Raw genomic sequence first — 26,859 nt, 5'->3', positions numbered from 1 at the left:
TGGGGGGAAGGATGAAATACATGATGGGGATTAAGGAGTGCATTTGGCCTTAATGAACACCAGGTGATTAAAATAAAAACTTAAAAAAAAAAATTCACAGTTTGAGTATAAAATATTATGCCTGTTTATTAATGACATTTAACTCCTCAGAGAGTATCATAATTTGCATAAAATACCAATTTGCTTATGTTTAAAATAAATGATCACTTCATACCCTCAGGTAAAAGATTTTATCAAAAGATCAAGTTGAAGTACACACAAAAAATATCTTCCCCAGTAACAAGGCCTTTATACACCTATAGATGTTCTTTCATGTTAACTCATAACACAAAAACAAAGCTTTTCACCAAAAGGGAATGGTTAATCATTTAATAGAATATTTTAAATGTCTTTAAATGAAAACTACAAAGACTATGGAACAATAATTAAAACATTGCTAATATAATATTAATGCTATTGTTATCATAGTATTAATGCTGTTAATATCAAGATAGTATATTAACACTAATTAAAAATGATGGAGTATCACATTTTGAAAAACCCTATGATTACTACTATAAAAAATATTTATGCATATAGATAGGGTAGAGGCATTAAGGCTGACAGTTTGCTCTTTTTTTCACATTTTTGTATTATCACTTTAAATTTTTTTAAAACAAAAGTCTTTGGGGTGATTTTCCCTTATCTTTACCTTATTATTGAATAAAAACCTGAAAAGAACAGACCCATAAGGAAAAAAAAAAAAAAACCTTTATTTCACTGTCATCTTTTTAGATATATATGATTTACTATTATTAAAAAATAATAAAGTCATTGATCTCAAAACATTTCCAACAGACTGAATATTTGTCCCCATAATTTTTAGAGTATTATGTATACTATATAGTCCAAGAATCATAATTATCAAGACATACCTTTTCGTAAGGGTTGCGGCATCATTAAGATCTGGATGAGCAAAAGGGATGTAACATCATGATAAAGAATTGGAACCTCAGGCTGTTGTTCTTCATTTCCCTGCCTAAAAGAAAAATGCATAATCACTTTAGACAATATTGTATATCTTTTCTAATTCATTTTATATTTCCCATATATGTCTATGGAACAGAAATCAAACTTTCATAAACATCTGAGAAATCTCAAAAGAAAAAGGGGCCATAGTTTTTGCTTAAAAATATAATCTTCTGTATCCATTTATTCCCTTGACTCTGCCTAATATGAAAAAATTATACAGAAAATTTATTAGATCTTACTTAAGTAAACAATTGGGATACATTAACTTGAAATGAGTCTTTTTGATTTCTTAAATTACAGAAATCAAATGAAGGATTAATTGGCACTTTAGAGGATTAGTTTCACTATAAATAGAGTGGATATAGGATACTTGCTATCACAAAGTTTGCATACAGAGTAAATGTTCACATTATTAAAAAAGAACAGGTACAATTCACAAGCAAGTTATATTGAAAAGGCATGATTTTTATTTTTTGTTAAGTTGTTTCAATTTTATGACTATCATAACAATTCAAAAAATCTTCAAAATTTTCAAAGTTTCAAAAAAAAAGATAATGATAGCCAAAACAGAACTTAAAACACACTATAAAAGACAAAGTAGTAAATCTTAGGAATGTATAGTACTATGAGAAACACAGAATATATTCTAAAGCTGGGGCGCCTGGGTGGCTCAGTCGTTAAGCATCTGCCTTCAGCTCAGGTCATGGTCCCAGGGTCCCAGGGTCCTGGGATCGAGCCCTCCATCGGGCTCCCTGCTCAGCGGGAAGCCTGCTTCTCCCTCCCCCACTCCCCCTGCTTGTGTTCCCTCTCTTGCTGTGTCTCTCTCTGTCAAATAAATAAAATCTTAAAAAAAAAAATATATATATATATTCTAAAGCAGATCTCATTCTAGATCTATAAGAACTTTTAAAACCCTGTAGAAGGATACATTTTTTTAATCACAGGTTTAATTTTTATGTCAGAAAGCAAAAGCAAATCTTAAGCTTCAAGAATTGAATATATTTTGAAACTATAATTCAGACTAGATTTAGGGTGAACAAAAATTATTCAACTCTTTTATTAGGCTCCATTATTCAACAAATACTGATTACTTACTATATGTCAGGCAATGGACAGCACTGCTTTGAAGCTTTTAAGTGCCAGAGGAAGACAGCTCTTTAAATGTCTCCATTCTCTACAGATATCCCTTTATTTTACTTGTCTCCCTCTCCAAAGCTAACTTTCCATTAATGCTATGAAACCTACTATTTGTCTCTCCAGTCTCTCTTTTTTATAAGACCAAAGTTCTTTTTTAAAAAGTGGGGGAGGGGCTACCATTTGCTCATCTATTATTGAAATCCCCCCAAAAATGGTTTTCCACATGGCCAACAATGATCTCTTAATTACAAAATCTAGTGGACATTTTTCAATCCTTACCTTACTGACCTTTAACTCTGCATATGATTGAACATTTTTGTCTAGAAAATTCTCTTGGCTTTTGTGAAACACTATCCCAGGTTCCCTTCTAACTCTCTGATTACTTTAGTTTTCTTGACAAGTTCTTCCTCTGACTAACCTAGAAATGGTGCTGTTTCCCAAGGCTCCAATTCCCACTCTCTTTTAATATAAAGGACTCATTTTGAAAGACTTCCTAACCCATGACTCCAATCACCAGCTATACACTGATGACTCCCAAGTCTGTATCTTTAGCTATGACTCTCTTAGACTCTCTATCTGAATATTCACTATCTCCATATATATCTCCTGTATATCTAACAGGCAGCTCAACCTGAGCATGGCTGAAACTGAACTCATGATCATTCTACTCTATTCTACACAAACAATACCCCCCTAGCCATAACCAATCTACTCTCCCTTCTATGTTCTTAGTCTTGATGTGGCTTATTTATTATAATCTCTAGCAGGTAGCACAATGTCTGAGTTAATATAATACAATATACACACAATAAAAATATAATGAATAAATAAGGCAGGATCTTGGGGATATCCTGAACCTATCTTCTCTTACTCCATATTTAATTGTCAGTAAGTCCTAACAACTATCTTTATTCTTCTTTGTCATTCTATAGCCACTGCCTTCTCACTACTCAATCTCCCCAATTTTATGTTCTCCTAATTCATCCTCTACACTGTTAAGTACCCTGGAAAAAAGAAAAAAAGAAAAAAAGGAAACCTTTCACAGAAGCTATATCTTGTTTGCCATCATTTCCCTGATGCCTGGATTAAAACAGTTTATAAAAACCAGTGGAGTAAATTTAAAAATGAAAAATGAATGGATGGCTAGATGGACAAACAGGTGGAAAAAGAGACAAAAACTGGACAGCTAAGACTACAGAGCATACAGAGAGAGATAAAATGTACTGAGGGAAGAAACATCATAGAAAATTACAAACTTAATGAGATTAGGGCCTATAAATCCTACACGTTTTTGTATTTCTCTGGTTTTACCACAGTTCCTTTAGTGAAATGAACAAAATGACTCAAAGGAAATACGCAAAGAGGATAAAACCCATTCCCAAAGAGTAAGAGGAAAGTAACACTGAAAAATCCTTGCTGACCTATGGATAAAAAAGACAGTGGTAAGAAACAGGTCTATTAACAACTAATTAGAATAAAAATGATTTTGGGGGCACCTGGGTGGCTCAGTTGGTTAAGCGACTGCCTTCGGCTCAGGTCATGATCCTGGAGTCCCGGGATCGAGTCCCGCATTGGGCTCCCTGCTCAGCGGGGGGTCTGCTTCTCCCTCTGCCCTCTTCCCTCTCATGCTCTCTGTCTCTCATTCTCTCTCTCTCAAATAAATAAATAAAATCTTTAAAAAAAAAAATGATTTTGGGAGCGCCTGGGTGGCTCAGTTGTTAAGCGTCTGCCTTCGGCTCAGATCATGATCCCAGGGTCCTGGGATCGAGCCCCGCATCAGGCTCCTTGCTCAGCGGGAAGCCTGCTTCTCCCTCTCCCACTCCCCCTGCTTGTGTTCCCTCTCTCGCTGTGTCTCTCTCTGTCAAATAAATAAATAAAATCTTTAAAAAAAAAATTAAATAAATAAAAATAAAAATGATTTTGTATTATCAAACTACTGCATTAAATCTAATAGCTGACAAAAGACTCATACTTAGAATTCAAAGGAACTTTATGGATCCATTTAAACTAGCCAGTCTCACCCCTATGCAAAGATACATTTTAATGGACAAAACTCAGAGAGGCTTAAGAACTTCTTGCGTCATGACCTAAAGACTACAAATTACAGAGCTTTTAGGTATAGAAAATAAAAGTATTCCCAAATGAATAAATTAAATATAGTTTCTTAAAATAGGGATATTATAAGCAACTGAAAAGTTTAAAGGCCTAATTCATTTGTTATGTGTCAACAATTTTTTTGTAATGGAAGCAATCTTTCTCAAATTTAGAGGTTAATTACTTTTTGCTATTACTTATTTGTTTATTATTATTATTGCAGTAAACTTCAATTATTTAAAATCAGTCTAAATCTCCATATGCATGGAAAACTATACTTCAGATTATACCTCTATTATAATTATTCATATATACTTGTTAAAAATATAGCAATCTTTATATTTATTTTTTTATTTTTTTAAAGATTTTTTTAAATTTATTTATTTGACAGAGAGATAGCACAAGTAGGCAGAGCTGCAGGCAGAGGGAAAGGGAGAAGCAGGCTCTCTGCTGAGCAGGGAGCCCGATGCGGGGCTCAATCCCAGGACCCTGGGATCATGACCTGAGCCGAAAGCAGCCGCTTAACCGACTGAGCCACCCAGGCGCCCCGCAATCTTTATATTTAAAAAATTGAGAATGTATAATTAAGAAATGTTTCAAAACTACAATGATACAAAAAGGAATTTTATCTTTTTATTATTTTATTTTTTTATTTTTATTTTTTTAGATTTTATTTACTTATTTCAGAGACAGAGAGAGAGAGAGAGAGCATGAGCAGGGAGAGGGACAGAAGGAGAGGGAGAAGCAGACTTCCCGCTGAGCAGGGAGCCCAATGTGGGGCTCGATCCCAGAACCCTGGGATCATGACCTGAGCCAAAGGCAGACGCTTAACTGACTGAGCCACCCGCGGGCCCCCACAAAAAAAATTTTTTTTAAATGGGGAATGTCCTGGGGTCCCTGGCTGGATCAGTTGGTAAAGCATGCAACTGTTGATCTTGGGGTCATGAGTACAAGTCCCACGTTGGGCTTAATAATTACTTTAAAAAAAATGGGGAATGTTCTTAGTTGGGAAACTGTCTACTATAAAGATAACTATTTTCCCAAGATTAATTTATGAATTTAAGATAATTCTAATCAAAATCACAAGTGAAGGGAAGGGCTTAGAAAATGGTTCTGAAGATCACCTGGAAGAATAAGCCGGTGAGAACAGTAAAGAAAAATTGGGAAGTAGGGGATGGGATCAGGGGTAGAAGAAATGAGTGAAGCCTAATCTAATCAGAGACATACACGTAACATATCTCCTCAATAAGTAAACCAGAATGGTTCTTCTGTGATAGAATGTTTTTATCACAGACATAGGCTTGTAGGTCAATAGAACAAAGTGGAAAGTCCCTCATTAGGATCATAAGATACACTCATTTAGTATATAACACATGGGATGTAAAATTGCCAAAAAATTAGCTAGTTATTTGAAAATAAATTTTATATCTTCACGCATTACTACTGATGAAAATAAATTCCAATATTTTAAAAAATCATCCCATAAGAAAATTCTACAAAGAATATATGAGTAGGTATTGCAAACCCTAAGGCAGGAAACACATTGTAATAGAATGTGTAATAAAACACATTCTAAGGGTAAACAACAGAACTTGGATGGGCTAGACAGGTATTCTAAGTATAAAAGTAACCAGAAAAAATAAGAAATATAGGGCTTGATTGGTTTGGCTACATGAAATTTTCAAACCTTAACATTTCAAGAAAAGTAATATAAAATTAAAAGGCAAACATATTTTGGAAAAAAGTTTCAACACCTCTGAAAAAATAAGGTTTACTATTTTAAGTTTTAAAGAATCACTCAGATTTTTTAATTATTTAAATTCAATTTAGTTAACAGATACCGTATTATTAATTTCAAGGGTAGAATTTAGTGATTCATCAGTTGCATACAACACCCAGTGCTCATTACATCAAGTGCCCTCCTTAATGCCCATCACCCAATTATCCCTTTCCCCCACCGACCTCCCTTCCAACAACTTTGTTTCCTAGAGAAACAGAAACTTTGTTTCTTATGGTTTGCCTCCCTCTCTACTTTCATCTTATTTTATTTTTCCTTCCCTTCCCCTATGTTCATCTGTTTAGTAATAATTTTTTTAAAATAAGATGCCAACAGAAAAATGGACAGATGTTCTGAACATATAATTCACAAAGAATATACACAAATAGCTAGTAAACATGAAACATTTATATGAAGTTAACTTTACTTTTGTTTTACTAAACAAATTTCTATTACTTTGGAATCCACTTTTTTATATATCAAACTAGCCCAAAATATGTTTTTAAAGTGATAATACCCAAGATTAACAGAAATGGGAATATCCCTACATTGCCAGTGAAAGCTTATATAGGTACAATCTTTCCAAAAAGCAATGTTGTGCTATATAACACAGTGCCTGACACTATGTGAATATTTATAAATTAATGACTAAAACATAAAATATATGCTTTCATGTTATTTTAGAGTTCTGAGATTATATCTGACATGTAAAGAACTGCTTAATACATCATCTGATATTATGGTAGAAAAGGAGAAACAATTTAAAAGATTAACAATAGGAATGAATACATAAATTAGGTATGTTAAGGAATTTTTAATGATGTGAGAATTTGGTTGTTATGTGTTAATTTTAAAAAGCAGATTCTAAAACTGGTATAGTATGATTCAAACAGTATTTAAAAATTCAGAATATATATTCAGAAAAAAAGAAACTGGAAATAAATATTTCAAAATGTTAACAATGTTAGAGGAATTCCCAGAAAACAGGATTGATTTTCCCCCCTCATATTTGCTCTCATTTTTATAGTTCATGAATTCATGAAATTATAATAAACTATATATAACATGTGGGTTATAAGATTTTGGATTCTTTTGGGGAAAGAGTCCAAGATGGCGGAGGAGTAGGAGACCTTAATTTCGTCTGGTCCCAGGAATTCAGCTAGATAGCTATCAAACCATTCTGAACACCTGCAAACTCAACCAGAGATCGAAGAAAAGAATAGCTGCAACTCTATGAATAGAAAAGCGACCACTTTCTGCAAAGTAGGAGGTGTAGAGAAATGAATCCAAAGCAATGTATGGGAAGATAGACCGTGGGGGTAAGGGAGCCTCCGTCAGCCGGCTACTGGCAACTGATAGAGCAGCGGAGCATAAAATCAGAACTTTTAGAAGTCTGCTCCAGTGAGGGACGTCGCTCTGGTGGCTAAGCGAGGGTGGAACCCTCGTGGGTCAGTGTGGCCTCAGGACCCTCGGGGTCACAGGAAGACCAGGGGTGCGTGAGTGCGGCAGAGCTCCCAGCTATTGGAGCAGAAGCCGGCTGCAAAGAGTGAGCCTTGGAGTGGGCTCTCAGCTCAGGGTTGCCATAAACCATGATCCATGACACAGTCAGGCCACTGGCACTCTGAGCAGGGACCCAACAAGCAGCAGAAGCGAGGAGATCCCCGTTCCTCCCCCAGGGAGGAGCAGCATGAGAGTGCACGCTGCTCCTACAGGAGCGCTCCCGTAGGAGCCTGCTGGGTTTGGAAACTCCAAACGGGGTCGTGAGCCAGAGACAGAAACGCTCAGTCATAGGCCGGGTAAACACGGAGTGTGGGCAGAGACCAGAGAGACAGGAGTGACTGACTGCTTTTCTCTGAGGGCTCACTGAGGGGTGGGGCCCAGAGTTTTGGGTTCCGGAGTGGAGATTGGGAGGTCACCATTTTCATTCTTATCCTCTAAAGCTGCGGGGAAAGCCTTCAGGGAACAAAAGCCTCGTAGAGCGTAGAGCAGTAGAGCAAACTGGAGCAGATTACTTAGCCTGTCCCCAGGCAAGGGCAGTGCAATTCCACCTGGGGCAAAGACATTTGAGAATCAATGCAACAGGCTCCTCCCCCAGAAGATTAGCAAGAATATCCAGCCAAGACCAAGTTTACCCATCAATGAGAACTGCAAAACTCCAGCACTAGGGGAATACAGCACATAGAACTCATGGCTTTTCCCCCATGATTCTTTAGTCTTTCAACTTCAATTTTTTTAAATTTTTTTTTATTTTTTAAAAAATACTTCTTCTCTCCTTTTTCAACCTTATTTTATCAACTTTTTAAAATCTTTTTTAATTTTCATTTTTATACTCACATTCTATCCCTTCATTGTATTTAATCTTACATATATATATATATATATATGTGTGTGTGTGTGTGTGTGTGTTTCTTTCTTTAAAATGTTCAGATGCATTTTCTTCTAACAAACCAAAATACACCCCAAATCTAGTGTATGGCAAAGTTCTATTCACCTGCCTGATCATATTCTCTTTTTTTTCTCCTTCTTCCTTTTTTTTTGTTTTGTTTTGGTTTTTTGGGGGGGGGTTGTTTTGTTAAAGTCTTTTTAAATTTTCATTCTTACAGTTACATTCTAATCTTTCAATGTATTTAATTTTATTTTTGTATATATAAGTTTCTCTTCCTTTACAATTTTGAGTTGTAGTTTCCTCTAACAAACTGACCAAAATACACTCAGTAGATAGTGTATTACTCTGTTCTGTTCACCTGTTTATATATCCCTTCCTTTTGTTGTTGTTGTTTTCTTTCTTTTGTTTTTTGTCTTTGAATTTCCATTTTTACAGTTACAATCTATCCTTTCATTGTATACAATTTTACTTTTGTACATATGTAAGTTTTCCTTTCTTTATAATTTTGCGATCTAGTTTTCTAAAAACAGAACAAAATACACAAAGAATCCAGTGTATTGCTCTATTCTGCTTACCACCCCCACCCCCCCGTTTCAGTCTCTTCTGATTTGTTTAGTGTGTATTTCTCTGGGATAACTGTTGCCATTTTAGTATTTTGCTCTCTCGTTCATCTATTCTTCTCTGGACAAAATGACAAGATGGAAAAACTCACCTTAAAAAAGAGAACAAGGGCGCCTGGGTGGCTCAGTTGGTTAAGCCACTGCCTTCGGCTCAGCTCATGATCCTGGAGTCCCTGGATCGAGTCCCGCATCGGGCTCCCCGCTCAGCAGGGAGTCTGCTTCTCCCTCTGACCCTCCCCCTTCTCATGCTCTCTCTCTCTCTCTCTCTCATTCTCTCTCTCAAATAAATAAATAAAATCTAAAAAAAAAAAAAAAAAAAGAGAACAAGAGGCAGTACTGAGTGCCAGGGACCTAATCAATACGGACATTAGCAAGATGTCAGAACTAGAGTTCAGAATAACGATTATAAAGTTAACAGCTGGGCTTGAAAAAAAAGCACAGAAATAAAAGAGAAATAAAAGAAATAAAAGAACTAAAATCTAACCAAGTTGAAATCAAAAAGGCTACTAATGAGATGCAATAAAAAATGGAGGCTGTAATTGCTAGGATAAATGAGGAAGAAGAGAAAATTAGTGATATAGAAGACCAAATGACAGAGAATAAAGATGCTGGGAAAAAGAGAAATAAACAACTACTGGATCACAAGGGGAGAATTCGAGAGATAAATGATACCATAAAGCAGAACAATATTAGAATAATTGGGATTCCAGAAGAAGAGGAAAGAGAGAGAGAGGGACAGAAGTCATATTGGAGCAAATTATAGCAGAAAACTTCCCTATTCTGGAAGGAAATAGGCATCAAAATCCACGAGGCATAGACAACCCCTCTCAAAATCAATACAAATAGGTCAACACTCTGACATCTAATAGTAAAACTCACAAATCTCAGAGACAAAGAGAAAATCCTGAAAGCAGCTTGGGACAAGAGGTCTGTAACCTACAAGGGTAGAAACATTAGATTAGCAACAGATCTATCCACGGAGACCTGGCAGGCCAGAAAGGACTGGCATGATATATTCAGGGTGCTGAACAAGAAAAATATGCAGCCAAGAATACTTTATCCAGCTAGGATGTCATTCAAAATAGAAGGAATGATAAAAAACTTCCAGGACAAACAGAAACTAAAAGAATTTGTGATCACCAAATCTAGGCCTACAAGAAATATTGAAAGGGGTCCTCTAAACAAAAAGAGAGCCTAAAAGTAACATAGACCAGAAATGAACAGAGACAATATACAAATAACAGTCACCTTACAGGTGATATACAATGGCACTAAATTCATATCTTTCAATAGTTACCCTGAATGTAAATGGGCTAAATGCTCCAATCAAAAGACACGGGGTATCAGATTGGATAAAAAAGCAAGACCCATCGATATGCTGTCTGCAAGAGACTCATTTTAGAACCGAAGACACCTCCAGATTTAAAGTGAGGTGGTGGAAAACCATTTCTCATGCTAATGGACATCAAAGAAAGCTGAGGTGACAATCCTTGTATCAGACAAATTAGATTTTAAACCAAAGACTGTAATAGGAGATGACAAAGGACACTATATCATTAATTAAAGGGTCTATACAACAAGATCTAACAATTGTAAATATCTATGCCCCCAACATGGGAGCAGCCAATTATATAAGCCAATTAATAAAGTGCTCAACATCATTCAGCATTATGGAAATACAAATCAAAACCACAATGAGATATACCACCTACACCAGTCAGAATGGCTAAAATGAACAAGTCAGGAAACAACAAATGTTGGCGAGGTTGTGGAGAAAGGGGAATCCTCCTACACTGTTGGTGGGAATGCAAGCTGGTGCAGCCACTCTGGAAAACAGTATGGAGGCTCCTCAAAAAGTTGAAAATAGAGCTACCCTATGACCTAGCAATTGCACTACTGGGGATTTACCCCAAATATACAAATGTAGTGATCCAAAGGGGGCACCTGCACCCCAACGTATATAGCAGCAATGTCCACAATAGCCAAACTATGGAAAGAGGCCAGATGTCCATCGACAGATGAATGGGTAAGGACGTGGAATACACACACACACACACACACACACACACACACACACACACACCGGAATATTATGCAGCCATCAAAAATTGAAACCTTGCCATTTGCAACAACATGGATGGAACTAGAGGGCATCATGCTAAGTGAAATAAGTCAATCAGAGAAAGACCATTATCTTATGATCTCACTGATATTTTAGAATTTAAGAAACAAGGCAGAGGATTATAGGGGAAGAGAGCAAAAAAGGAAGCAAGATGAAACAAGAGAGGGAGACAAAGCATAAGAGACTCTTAGGAAACAAACTGAGGGTTGTTGGAGGGGAGGAGCGTGGGGAGCTGGGGTAACTGGGTGATGGACACTGGGAAGGGTATGTGTTGTAATGAGCATTCAGTATTATATAAGACTAATGAATCACAGAACTGTACCCCTGAAACAAATAATACATTATATGTTAATATAAAAAACTAAATTATAAATAAATAAATAAATATTGTGGATTCTTTCATTTTTTTCCCTCACCATTTTTGCACATTCTAAACATTGTACATAAATATAATTTTTATAATCAGGAAAAAAATTTATAAAAATAATAATAACCTGGAGCTTGTTGGCTACAAAGACAAAAACAATCATTCTGAAGACAGAGAAATGGATCTCTCCTGGCACACAGGAGGCACATAATCAGAATGAATGAATGAATGGATATACCCCATTTAGAAAAGAGAACCAAAAATTTTGACTGTAGGGTTTAATACCATCATTGTGATAACTATGTTTATAGGAAGAGGCCAGATGTCCATTGACAGATGAATAGATAAAGATGTGGAATACACACACACACACACACACACACACAATGGAATATTATGCAACCATCAAAAATTGCAACCTTGCCATTTGCAATGACAAATGTTTACACTTTTAATGTTTAATATTTTAAAATACAAAAAATATCTTAAAATACATAATTGTTTATTTCTTAAAGTTTTTAAATAATCTTCAAAATCCAGATTATAAAAACTGTATACTTCTATTAACTCTATGGATGATAAGAGGAAATGGTGGATTAGATTTAATAGGCTTGAGTCTCCATTTTTTTTAAACCAAAGTGATTAACAACACAGTGAGATTAAAAGGAAATAAATAACTTTCAAGAGGATTAAAGGAAAATGTATATATGAGAAACCTCTATCATTAGACATAAATTTTATGTCAGGAAAGTATTAAAAGTGAGAAAACAGAAAAAGATACTTCAGTCTTTTAAAATCTAATATATAGATAGGAAACACTGATACCATATTATAATCAACTATAATATTATAAGTTAGTGAATTAAAGAACCATAAAAATGAGAACAAATACGGGGGGTGGAAATCAACCAGATTTTCCAGAAATTGCTTGGATCTCTTACTACTAAGAAAGGAAAGAGAGTAATAGTTAAGACTTAGGATCTTGAATCAGAAAGATATGGATTCAAATGCCACCCCTATTTCTTAACAGCTGTGTGCCCCTAAAAACCATGTTAATTAATTTTTCTTTTTTTTAAGTAGGCTCCACACCCAGCATGGAGCCCAACGTGGAGCCTGAACTCATGACCCTCAGATCAAGACCTGAGCTGAGCTGAGATCAAGAGTCAGATGCTTAACTGACTGAGCCACCCAGGCACCCCAATTAATTTTTCTAAGCCTCAGGTTCTTCATATGTAAAACTTGGGATAACAATGGTACCTCGTGTATACAGTTATAGTGATGATTAAGATGATACATGCAAAGCTCAAAAATACCTAGCATGAAATAATCACTGGTTAAGTGTTCACAGCATTTACTACTAACCTAAGTGGTTATTAAATCCTAGGGGTTGATAAGAACACATCTGACAAACAGTACTGAAAGCATAGTACCTATGTCTAGTCTTTAAAACTTTTAATTCATCAATACTACACTTAGGAAACCTTTTGTTTGCTAAACATCTTCAGACTCAGAGAATTAGGTCTTCTAATATTTTACTTGTACACCATCCTTGACCTTGAGTATGCAAGTCTAGCTAGGAAAGAAAATTACAAGCTAAAGTCAAGAAATGTAACTTTCCTTAGCCATAACATGCAAAATACTAATAGCTTGCTAATTTTGTCTATAAACACAAAACGTACACACATTTTTTTGAGAAGTAGCAGAACATATTCATAGCCTCAAAGTATCTCCCCAGAAGGCAACTGTAATTACAAATTACAAAGGATGAAATAATAAATTTAGTTAAAAAATCTGGCAGATACCACATTAACCAAGTGATCAGAGTCATTATCATCAACAAGACAAATCAACAGCATGTACCTCCTAATATGATGCACTAAAAAGAATATGTTACGGGGCACCTGGGTGGCTCGGTCGTTAAGTGGTCTGCCTTCGGCTCAGGTCATGATCCCAGGGTCCTGGGATCAAGCCCCGCATCGGGCTCCCTGCTCTGCTCTCCCCCTGCTTGTGTTCCCTCTCTCGCTGTGTCTCTCTCTGTCAAATAAATAAATAAAAATCTTAAAAAAAAAAAAAAAGAACATGTTACTTTTGTGATATTTCTGCCAAAAGTTTATCATCTGAATCTAACCACAAGGAACTACTGAACAAAAATAAATTGAGGGAGGGGGGCCTGAGTGGCTCTGTCATTAAGCATCTGCCTTTGGCTCAGGTCAGGATCCCAGGGTCCTGGGATCAAGCCCCGCATCAGGCTCCCTGCTCCATGGAAGCCTGCTTCTCCCTCTCCCACTCCCTGCTGCTTGTGTTCCCTCGCTCGCTGTGTCTCTGTGTCTCTCTCTGTCAAATAAAATCTTTTTTAAAAAAATATAAAAGAAAATAAAAATAAATTGAGAGATTCTACAAATTGGCCTGAGCTCTTTAAAAAAAAAAAAAATGTCAATGTCATGAAATACAAAGAAAAAGTTGGGAACAATTTCAGATTAAAGGAAATTAAAGAGATAGGACACTCTAAATGTAAGAACAATCTTGAATTCCCTTTGCATTGCATTTGCATTTCTAGGACATTTCTGAAACAACTGGCAAAATGTGAGTAGGTTCTGTATGAGATAAGGGTCAATATTATTACTTCTCATACAAATTTCCAATTAACCCAGCACCATTTATTATAAAAGTTATGCTTCCCTCACTGCTCCTCAGTGCCATCTATGCTATAAATCCAATATCCAGACATGTGTGGGTCTGGTTTGTTTTAACAAGCAAATACAAATGAACTTTCTCAGCCCTACTTGATTACACAAGTGGTGGCATAATGTACACATTTTTTTCTCCTGTATTTTTCTCTTAACATTGTATCTTGATGGGGATCTTTCTACATCAGTAAACAAAGTGCTTTCTCACCTTCTTTCCCTTTCTTTCTTTCTTTTTTTTTGGTAGTTCTGTTTTAATTTACTATTGTAGGGAAGGCAAAGCAATAGGACATCTGGTAGCTATATGGAAAAAATAAAATTGGATCCATTTCTTTTATCAGATATCATGATAAATTCCAAATAGAGATCCAAATGTAAAAACTGAAGTCAGAAAAGTATTAGAAGAATCGTATACCTGGTAAGAGGCTAATATCCAAAATATATAAGGAATTCATACAACTCAATAGCAAAAAAAACAAGCCAATTAAAAAATGAGCAGAGGATCTGAATAGACATTTTCCCAAAGAATACATACAGATGACCAAAAGGTACTGAAAAGGTGCTCAACATCACTAATCATCAAGGAAATGCAAATCAAAACCACAATGAGATATCACTTTACAACTGTTAACATGGCTATTATCAAAAAGAAATACCAAGTGTTGATAAGAATGTGGAGAAAAGGAACCTTTGTGCATTGTTGGTGGGAATGTAAACTGGTACAGCCATTATAGTAAACAGTATGGAGGTTCCTCAAAAAATTAAAAATATGACTACCATATGATCCAGCAATTCCACTTCTGGGTATTTATCCAAAGGAAATAAAAACAGTAACTCAAAAAAATATATGCATCCTCAAGTTCACTACAGCTTAATTTGTAGTCACCAAGACAAGGAAACAATCCAAGTGTCCATCAATGGATGAATGGATAAAGAAAATGTAATAGACACGCACACACACACACACACAGAGGAATATTATTCATCCATTAAAAAAAAAAGAAGGAAACCCTGCCATTTTTGACAATAAAGATGGACCTTGAGGACATTATGCTAAGTAAAATAAATCAGCCAAAGAAAGATAAATACCATATGATTTCACTTACAATTGGAATCTTTTTTAAAAAAATTAACTCATAGATAAAAAGAACAAATTGGTGCTTGTCAGAGATAGTGGATGGTGAGTGAACAAAATGGGTGAAAGTTCCAGTTTAAAATAAGTAAGTCATGGGGATGTAATGTACAGCATGGTGACTATAGTTAATAATACTGTGCTGTGTATTTGAAAGTTGCTAAGAGGGCGCCTGGGTGGTTCAGTCAGTTAAGTATCTGCCTTCAGCTCAGGTCATGATCCCAGGGTCCTAGGATCAAGCCCCGCATCAGGCTCCCTGCTCAGCAGGGAGTCTGCTTCTTCCTTAGCCCCTCCCCCCATGCTTGTTCTCTCCTGTTCGCGCGCACGCAAAAATAAGTAAAATCTTTAAAAAAAAAAAAGTAGGTAAGAGAACTTAAAAGTTCTCATCACAAGAAAAAAGTTTGTAATTATGTGCAGTGACAGATGTTAACTAGACTTACTATGGTGATCATTTACAATATATACAAATATCAAATCATTATGTTGTAATTAGTTTCATTACTCCTGAAACTAGTATAATGTATGTCAATAATATCTCAATTAAAAAAAAATAGGAAAAGAAACCCAAGTGAATTTCTTTATAACCAGGGAGTGGGGTAAGACCTGAGTAAAGATGAGTCAAATTCCAGAATTAATAAATGAAAAGATTAATAAATATGACATTAAAGAAAAAACTTTGGATGGCAAAAAAAATCATAAACTAAAAACATATTTGACAATCTACTGAAATATATTTGCAACTTATAATACAAAAGACTAATACCCATGATCTATAAACATGTTTTTAAAAATGAAGAGGAGGGGCACCTGGGTGGCTCAGATGGTTGAACATCTGCCTTCGGCTCAGGTCATGATCCCAGGGTTCTGGGATTGAGTCCCGCATCGGGCTCCCTGCTCAGCTGGGGAGCCTGCTTCTCCCTCTGCCTCTCTCTCTCTCTCTCATGAATAAATTAAAAAAAAAAAAAAATGAAGAGGAAAAAGACCAACAATTCAATTTTTAGCAATGGGCAACAGATAAAGAGTTCCCAAAAAGAAATGCAAATGGGCATGAATGGGAGATAGAGGTCTCTGAATTTACTTTATCACACAGTTTTTCCTTTGGAAAAATATAAGTTTTATAAAATTAAGATAAATAAATCAAGGGGGAAAAAGGTAATCTTTAAATACTGAGGAAAAAAAGAACTGAAACAAGTGAATCTCACTATAAATCAAGTTGGAGGCATAAAGACACAAGAAAAAAAGTTACTTTAAATGACTTAAAAACAATGTTTTGCCTGTACATCCGTAGTGGTATATACTCTAGGTCAAAAGAACTTATAGTCAGTAATAATATCATTTTTTTCAAAATAATTATAGTTATACTGTAGGTGATGGAAGTAGTAATAAAGTTAATATTATTATAAATAGATTTTTCAGAATAAGAGAAAAAAGATGCAAATAAAAAAGTTAAGAAATAAAATATAACTTTGCAATCTTACATTTGAATTACAAATACCAGTAAGAACTCAGGATCTTTTACTCATTAAAGAAAAAAAACTTATGAGGTGCGTGGGTGGCTCAGTCAGTTAAGTGACCGACTCTTGATTTCAACTCTTGATTTCGGCTCTGGTCATTATCTCAGGGTCCTGAGATCAAGCCCCATGTCTGGCTCCACACTCAGTGCAGAATCTGCCTGTCCCTCTCCCTCTGTCCCTCCCTGTGCTTGTCTGCTCTCTCTCTCTCCAAAATAAATAAATCTTTTAAAAAAGACTTCCTAACTGTCCACTGGAATGGCCTATAAGCCTAAAAATTATTGTGATAACACAATAGCTATTTATACCAGATTGTGATCTCTAAATACCATTTCCCATTAAAAGGAACTCCACAGAGAAATGGCTGATGCCAGGTAGAGAGTGTAAAATGTACAAAATAAGCCTAGATTAACTTATTGTGCCAGAAAGCAAGGATATTATCAAAGACTACCTGGATCATGTCAAAGTACAACAGCCATCCTAAAGGGATTCTCACTAACCTAAAAGAGAGCAATATATATCTTTTCAAATTGGTGTCTTCACTTTCTTTGGTTAAATACCTAGAAGCAGAATTGCAGGATTGTATGGTGGTAGTTCGATTTTTAGTTTTCTGAGGAACCTCCATAGTGGCTGTACCAATTTACATTCCCACTAACAGTGTATGAGGGTTCCCTATTCTCCACATTCTTGCCAGCACTAGGAAGAGATATACACACCCCTATGTTCATGGCAGCATTATTTACAATACCCAAGATATGGAAGCAACTTAAGTGTCCATCAATAGATAGATAAAGAAGGTGTGATGTGTATATATATGCGCATGTGTACATACATACATACATATACATACACACACACACACACATATACGTACAATAGAACATTACTCAGCCATAAAAAAGAATGAAATCATGCCATTTGTGACAACATCGATGGACCTAGAGGGTATTACGCTCAGTGAAATTAAGTCAGATGGACAAATTCTGTATGATCTTACTCTTACATATGGAATCTAAAAAACAAAACAACCAAGCAGACAAAACAAAACAGAAGCAAACTCATAAATACAAGAAACAAACTGGTGTTTATCAGAGTGGAGAGGAATTGGGGATGCGTGAAATAGGTGAAGGGGATTAAGAGGTACAAACTTCCAGTTAATAAAATAAGCCATGGGGATGTAATATACAGCATAGGGACTACAGTCAGTAACATTGTAATAACTTTGTACGGTGACAGATGGTGACTAGACTTACTGTGGAGATCATTTTGTAATGTTTAAAAACACTGAATCTCTATGAATGTATGCATAAGACCAATAGGATATGGCATGTCAATTATACTTCAATAAAAATTAAAATAAAAAGGGACAATTTGCACTGAAAAGAATGGCTGAAATGGAGTAAACAACATCAAATATATAAAAATTATGAATATCATCAAATAAATAACCACAACTTACTGGTCACCACTGGAAGTTGCTAGGGCATCAACTCACTTCTTTGAAAACTTATAAACTGGGAAAAATCAAGTATTCATCCTGCCAAACTATATTTCAGGGTAACCAAAGAGATGATACGGGAAAGTTTTCCTTTATTAAAAAAATCATTCCTAGCTAATAAATCAGAAGTAAGGTTTCTTGTTTTTGTTTTGTTTTGTTTAAAATCACTCTTTGAATCACCTAATGAAATACTAGACTTAGGCAAGAATCATGATGGGTTACAAAAATCACTGGGTGTAAGGCTGATGGAGAACTTTACAATAAAGGTATCAGACTAAGGCTACCTGAACCCACTGATCAATTCTGACATAAAAAGAGGGGCAATCAGTCATTGTGCACCTCCATTCAAACTTTTTAACTGCATAAAAATTAATGGGATTCTTTAAAACATTTTCTTGCTTGGTATGAATTTTTATACAATCTTTACCGAAAGTATAATGGTAAACGTTTTTTATTTTTTATATATTTCTATGTTTAATAAGGAAAATTCACATATTCATAAAGAATTTTAGTTCTATTTCAATATGTAACTGTTTCTCAAAAACAGTTTTAATTGACTTTAATCTCTCAGTAATACTTACTGCGAATTCACCTCTTCTACTAATTGCGTAAGCTTTCTCCAGGGATTATACTCAGAATCAATGCTATAAAGCCGCATGTGCAAGGCTAATACATGGAACAGTTGATCTAAATAAATTGAAGAAAAGGTAATTAGAAAGTTCACACACTTCTTCCAGGACAAAATTCAGACAAAATTTCTAGCTAATTCATGTGGAAATATTTCCCATCCTCATAATTATAATTCACCAAGTTTAAGTATCAACTACTTCATGCTCTCTTTTAAGGTAAACACTGAAATATATATCCAAAAAACTTCTACTGGAATCTGGACTATTCTTATGCTCAATATTAATACTGGAATGGTTTGTTTTCCTCATCTCCTGTCACAGACCTACTTTTCCTTGGCTTTATGCATCAGACTTGACAACTGGCCCTTCTCACTCCTATGGTTGTCCCTAACAAAGATTTACTATTATCAATACCCTAACCTGAGTAATACTGACAATGACATCCACATAAATTGCTATTAGATGAAATTATTTACATAGTATTTTCCCCTAAATCCTCTTTAGACTGAATTGTGACTTCATTATCTTTTGATTCAACATGAGGAAAAAACTGAAATAACAGTATTACTTAGCACAGCTATTCTAGCTGTTTCCATTCTTCAGTCTAAACCTTAACAATAATCTATGAGTGTTAGCTTTAAACAAAATTCTGCTCATGAGATTTGGGGGGAAAAAAGCCTTTTCTTTGAAACCATTCAGAAGAAAACCCTAAATTTTGCTTTCATATCACATGTCCTTTTTTGGCGGTAAAAATGACAAGGAATGGATTAGATTTTTCTGCCACAAATACTCAAAAACATGTGTGACTAAAAAGTCATTTTTCAGAAAATCAGATAATACTTTCTGACATATGACTGAAATTAATTCTTAAAGCCAGACAGAAAAAAAGCCAAATAACACAAGCATACTGTTGTCACTTATTCTCTAAATTAAAATAACCCAAAACGAAACAAGATTTTGTTTCTCTCAGCAACGACTTAGAAACCAACTATATTTTAGATTAATTTAAGATCCACCAATATGATTCTTGGGGGGGGTAGTAGTAGTAGGGGTAATAGTAGTAGTAGTTGTGGTTTTGGGAAGCTATTTTAAGACGTATGAGAGCTATAGGATGAACAAAGTAAACGTTCTACTCTGTGGGGCAGGTAGAGGAAATGGGAGGAGGGCAAGGGAACTGAATCTTAACACTCTCAATACCTGTAAGTTTCATCCTGATCTCTCTAAAACAAACAGAAGAATGTAAATACCTTAACCTGCTTCGTCTCATGTCTATAGGTCAATGTATAGCATAAATCCTCTCTTAAAATTTCTTCATCCTATTAATACCCACATTAGCTGAGTATGTGTTACATGCCAGGCACTATTTTGAAATCATTTAACATAGATTATCTCAATTACTTTTCACAAAAATTCTACTTTGTTATCCCCAGTTATAAGACCAGTTAAGTTTCCCAAATTTCCAGTTTTTCCAGTAAACTGGTTCAACTAATAACACTGACAACAGGGATGTTTTCAGCAGAGAAATAAAATGATGAAAGATATATTGGTCATTTTATTTCAATTCAATTACACATAAGAGATTGTTTTTACCAAGTACATAATTTATAATAAAAGTGTCTAAAAACCTGAAAGTGTTAAAAAAAAAAAAAAAAAAACCTAAATTCCTCTAGCAGAAAAATATTAACTCAAATTGAAAGGTGTGGAGTTTTACATTTTTTTTATATGTGTTAGCTAAATCAAAGAGCTGTTTTTAACTACTTCGGAAACTTATGTACTATATGTTGGCTAATTAAATTTAAATTAAAAAAAAATTTTTTAAAGAGCTGTTTTTAATATTTCAAGATGAAAGTCAGTTATCAGGAAGTTTATCTGATTTAATCAAAAGCATAGGAGTTGCAATTTTACTAACTAGCTTTGCACTGAAACTATGGTGGCATAGAAATAATGCTGCAATCCATCTATTTTCCTAACCTCTACCATAATTAAAGAAACACATATGCTGAAGGAAACTTTTTCATCTCTTCTATTCCCTCATTTCTGCAGATGAGGAAATAGGCCCAGAGAAAAGCTAAGAATAGAAGCTACCTATGGAAAAGCTAAGAATAGAATTCAAGATTTTGCTACTTCCTTGTTATTTCTACCACTCTGGTTCTCCCTAGGGTTTTTATGATTAAAAGAAAAATGCAAAATTCCTTTTCTAACACAAATATACCCCTTTCCATTCCTATGAAAAACTGATACTGTAACTCTGAGGCATCTCCTAAAGCTATTAATATAATATATAACAAGAGTCTTTGGTATTGACTTTAAAGCTGAAGACTTATCTAATGAGGTACACCTACCTTTGAAAAACAATGCTAGAAACTGCAAATAACTTCAGTAGGAAACAGAGAACTGGCCAAATAACAATCAACACCTTTCACTATTCATTGTATTTTTCAAAATTTAGTCTGAGGGCTTTCAATAATAAATTCTCATTTAGCAGCAAAAAGATCTCTTAGACTAAAACAAATATTGACAGTAGTAGATGTAGGATAAGGAGAAGCTATGATCATAATCAAAAAGTTAAAAACTGAAACTAATGGGAAAACATTTTTAAGTTTTATTAAGTAATCTCTACACCCCATGTGGGGCTCAAACTCAGGACCCCAAGATCAAGAGTTGCATGCCCTTCCAACTGAGCCAGCCAGGCACCCCAATGGGAAAACATTTTAAACACCAACCATTTGTATGATATTTTAAAAGTTGAAAAATAATTACATCAAGAAATCATATCATTAAAATCTTGAATAACAACAGTAAAAAGAATAGATAACTTCTTTTCTGGAACAACATGTTTTACAGTTCTAAAGTTAGACCCACATTTATAAAAGCATTCTGGAAATGAGAAACACCATTAAATTTATTTAGAGGTGTGCTATGATTTCAACATATGTATACAAGGCACCACTGTCTAGTAGGAGCCAGTAAGTCCTAGATTTGAATCCAAGTTCTGTACTGATCATGTGTCCTTGGACAAAAGACCTTAGTTTTATTATCTGTAAAATGGGAATAATACCACCTTTCTAGCCTGTTATAGGAATCGCATATATGTGTAGTATGTAGATAGGTGTGCTTACATACATGTATACACATATGTGTTTTGCAAGAATAAATTCCAAATAATAAATTTAATACTTATAAACTTGAGGGGCGCCTGGGTGGCTCAGTCGTTAAGCGTCTGCCTTCGGCTCAGGTCATGATCCCAGGGTCCTGGGATCGAGCCCCGCATCAGGCTCCCCGCTCGGCGGGAAGCCTGCTTCTCCCTCTCCCCTCCCCCTGCTTGTGTTCCCTCTCTGGCTGTGTCTCTCTCTGTCAAATAAATAAATAAAATCTTTAAAAAAAAAAATACTTATAAAATTGAGATACTACAATTAAAATTAGAAATTATGGCATTACAAACATCAGGTCTCCACATAAAACTACCACTCCACAAAAAATATTAATATATATTTTTAAGTCTCTTCTCTTCTCTCTCTTCCCCTGAACTTTTGGTACTACTCATTCCTGATTCCCCCCCAGTTCTTTCTCAGTTACTTTTACATATTCTTCTTCCTCTGTTAAACCCTAAAAGGTAGCATTCTCCACAAGAAAAGGAAAAGGAACCCTTCTTATTAGTTCTCCTTCCCTCTCATTCTGCCCATACTACTTCACCAAATTCAATTTCCATGTCTACTTACAAGTTTACAATTCACCAATTTCTCTAGCTCTTCAATGTTCAACAGGCACCACAAAATCAGTATATCCAAAAATAAACTGATTATATAGCCCAATGTTATCTGGGCTGCAATGTTCAGTTCCTCGTATAATCCCTATTTAGGGGAATGACATCACTGCAAATAACTGCAAACACCAACACCAAAACAAAAACAAAGACAAACAAAAAAACTTGGGGACTCAATCCCACATTCTTGCCCTCCATAGCCAACTGATTACCAATCCTATTGGTTCTACCTCCTATGATCCATCCTCTTCTGCTTCACTCCACCGCTACATCATTTCTCAACTGGATTACTCAACAGAGTGCTCATTCAGCTTCATGCCTTTTGTTTCACTCTCTCCTGATCCCTGTAAACAATAAGTCTATCATATTATCTCATAACTGGTTGGTGAACCACTGAAGGGATAGGTTTTGAAAGCCCTTCATGAGATAACCCCTATCTTTTATTTCTTAACCTCCTTTCTTTTTCTTCCCTTTCCTTTCCAAGTATTCCACAGTGTGTCATGTTGTCTCATTCTGTCTCTGCCAGCTGTTCTCTCAGCCCAGAATAGTACATTCTTGTTCTCCAGGCAAACTTGATTCATCTTTCAAGAGCTAGTTCAAGTGCTCCTCTGTAAAGTCTTCTCTAATACCATAACTGAGACAGATGTAATCATCCCTTGCTTTATACATTCTCTATACCTTGAGTTAACTCTATTTTATCACTCTTATATAGTCCAGTAATTATTTTCACATGTTTTTCTCTCCCATTAATGGTAAGATCCCTGAAGAAGAAAATTGTGTCCCTTCTTCTTTGTACTTCGTAGGCTAGCACAGTGCTTGGCATATAATAGGACTTTGTTTAAGTATGCTGAATATTGCATGAATAAATCAACAGTCCTATGAAAAAAATCATACAATATAAGCATAAAATTCACGAAGGATTTATACTCTTCCTTTTTTGTCATGACACACTGGCTCAGTAACCAAGAAGTAGGCCAATTAAGCAGCCCTAATTTTATTGCCCCAAAGAGACTGACCTCTCAACTCTAACTACTAGAGCAGTGCTTGACCTACTTGCTCTCACCGTTTTCTTCCCCTCACTGGTTGCTCTGACAACTCACATGGGACAAAGAATTCTATTTTCTGCAATATCAAATCAAATTCTTTCTAACTGTGACAAGTCTAAAGTATTATAATGTGTTTAATCACAAGACAGACATGTCCTTACTAAAATAGAAACACCACTGAAAGACTGGTTTGTCCTTCAAACAAACAAACAAAAAACCCTATGATTTAATTATAAGAACTCTTAGCTGGAACAAAAAGGTAAGCTTTAACAATCCTTTCTATCTTTATCAATATTAAAATAACTAGTAATCTAAAACTGGTAGATTATTTCTTAGTAGAACTCATATCATTAAGACAGAAGTATATGTTAAAGAGTTGTCCTAAAAACTTTTATAAATTGGTTCCATGTTAAATTGTACCACTGTTAAAATTTATCTATAGTAAACTTAACTGGGCCTGCATTTCAGGTCATTCAAGATTTTAGTCCTATCAGTGCAGTTATCACTGATTAAGTAATTGTCAATGAAAAAAATCTCAATTAGCCAAATGATTCTCTGAACTACCATGGGGGAAAAACAATCTCAATTTCTCTGTAACTCATCAATCAAAGTAAGGAAATGGTTCTAACCAATTTATCACACTAGGTGTGAATATACGCCTCTCACAGCTGAGTCAGCTAACCCTGGTTCATCTACACACTCCTGAGAAATTAGCTGCAGAAAGATGGGAGATGGCTCCTCAAATGAAGTCTGGGAACAACTCTAAGAAGGGAAGATCTGCAGCTCTGGTTCCCAAGAAACAGGAGGTTCATGCCATCGGGTGACAGGAGCTGACTCATCTTGCCCCATCCTACTCCTCACCACTCCATGGAAGGTAGGGCAGGGAATAAACTGTCAGTCATGGTAGGAACTTTGAAGGGGGAAGAAAAAATTTAGTAATAATAAAATAATATATATAAAATACTTCAGTTTCATATATAAACTATATGTTAGTATGTGTGTATATATATACTTTGAGTTTTATCTATTACTATTTGATCTTTAAGTTAACCGTGATAGATACATTATTAGATAGCACATCTATGATCATCCCCATTTTCACAATAAGGTAAAAAATTAGGTGACTTTCCTAAAATCCAAAAGATAACAAACATGACTAGAATCCAGATCTAACTCCAACCCAGTGCTCCTTCCAGCACTGTATCCTATGTTGCTTCTAGCCAATAAAGGCACAGACAAGTTTAGGGATAAAGTAGCAGAGCTTTGCTTACTTAGGTGAGGTTTTAGTCCCCCATCTGAGTATGGGAAAATGTGAAAGGAAAAAGCTATCTTTAGTACCTTCCTGCTTTCCATGCTGCGTTCCTTTCCTGCCTCCCGGAGTTTCTGTGTCTCCATTCCCAGACACACTGTGCCATCATTCTCTGGTGACCTCAAGTATCATAGCATTAGTATTAATTTCATGGAACTGTTTTCCTTCTACTTTTAAGGTTTAAATGGCAGCCTCCTGCTTCACGTTTACAACACTGCTTGAAACAATATGAGGAGAGGCACAAATCTGCTTCCACACATAGGTAGTCACAGGAAAGGTAAAGAAAACATTGGTTCTTAAGAATCCCAATTTCCTCCTTATCAAAAAGGGCACACTCCATGAATTCAGATCTAATTTGAGCACCTCATTTAAACTGAGGGGCAGGAGTTCTAATCATACTGCAGAAGAAAGGAGCTGCCCTGCCCTAAGCCTAGCAAGATCTGAGGGCCCCTATGCCCCCTACACCCTGATAGTGGAAATTATTATCTGTGGTACCTAGTTCCTGGAATACACAAATCATAAATTCAGGAACGCTTGACTACCTGGCCACAAAACATAGAACCTTCAGAATGACTTTAAATAATAAAGCCACTCCTTTTAGCTGAAATTTTCAAACCACACTCTTATCCCTCTAACCCAGGCCTCCCCAAATTAACAAAGTATTTTGTTCCCAATAGATAAACTATATCAATCTTTGCTAATAAATCCCATTCTGATCACCTCATCTCATCCCTGTACAGGTCAACAGAACATCTGTTAAGCCCTTAAAAAAAAAAAAAAAAAACTGAGCTAAAAATTAACTTTTATCTTGCTTCTGGTCTCCTTACCCACATATCCATGCCCGAATTTGATAAAGGTAGTGTTGAAGTACTAGAAATAGTAACTATGAAGACTTGACATACATTATGAAATTGTGTTCTTACAACAATCTTCAGGTTGGGTACAACGAGGAAGAGAATCCATGAGGTAAAATAGCTTGCTCCCAAATCATCTGCCTATTCATAAATAGAATCAGGAGGCAATTGCATATTTTTTATATTAATTTATGCATTTTGACTGTTATAATGATTTGGTGGCCAAATTTTCCTCTTGTTATGGGGTAACAAAAAGAATAGAACAAAAGTTGTGATTCAACCTATTTGTAGAATTCATAATTTTTAAATCTTAAGAATAGACCCTAATAAGCTATAGACATCAGAATTTACCACTGTTAAAGAACAAGGTCAGACTACTTAGGAGGAATTTTGCAATCTTAATCAACAATATCTTTATGCAGTCTTACAGTAGGATGAAATTAACATTAAATAACTCTCCTAACTCTAAATTCAACAAAAGTTCATTCTTTGAGCAATTAAAATTACTTTAAGTTGCCTGTACACACCAAAGCTCGATTGCTTTCTATGAATAACAAAACACATGCATCATTTCTTGATGAGATCAGAAATTGTATCACAATTACTCACCACATGCATCATTTCTTGATGAGATCATAAATTGTATCAAAATTAAGTTAGAGCCCCCCCAATGAAAACGTCAAAGCAAAGGTCTGCCATAACCTCTCTTGACTAAAGTTTAATTTTTGATCTCTCTATAAAATCAGGAAATTCATTTGTGATGTGAACTGTGGCTTCTTAAACTATAGTAATATATAAAAAGCCTTAGACCCAAAGATATGGAAAGATGTTTATCAAAAGATAGATATTTTTAAAAAACTATCCCCAATATTAATTTATCAAATGACACTTCTTCCTTCCACTCCTACTCTAGCCACTG

General features: G+C 35.3%; 1 protein-coding gene across 8 annotated transcripts in view; it reads right to left on the bottom strand.

Moving 5' to 3' along the window:
• The window catches only part of UBR3 (ubiquitin protein ligase E3 component n-recognin 3), a 224,860-nt gene that overhangs the window by 44,619 nt on the left and 153,382 nt on the right, over window positions 1-26,859 (bottom strand). For all 8 annotated transcript variants that reach the window (XM_064586668.1, XM_064586662.1, XM_064586667.1 and 5 more), the window contains 2 exons: window positions 18,921-19,026; window positions 915-1,018 (listed from right to left, as the gene is read on the bottom strand). In XM_064586668.1, the coding sequence (XP_064442738.1) occupies window positions 915-1,018; window positions 18,921-19,026 (210 nt within the window). The remainder of the gene's footprint in view (window positions 1-914; window positions 1,019-18,920; window positions 19,027-26,859) is intronic.

Source organism: Mirounga angustirostris, unplaced genomic scaffold, assembly GCF_029215605.1.
Source record: "Mirounga angustirostris isolate CCGP_5_RB_7025 unplaced genomic scaffold, mMirAng1.0.hap1 SCAF_3, whole genome shotgun sequence".
NCBI lineage: Eukaryota > Metazoa > Chordata > Mammalia > Carnivora > Phocidae > Mirounga > Mirounga angustirostris.
Note: the sequence above shows the minus strand (reverse complement) of the source record. Positions and strands in the feature narration are given on the sequence as shown.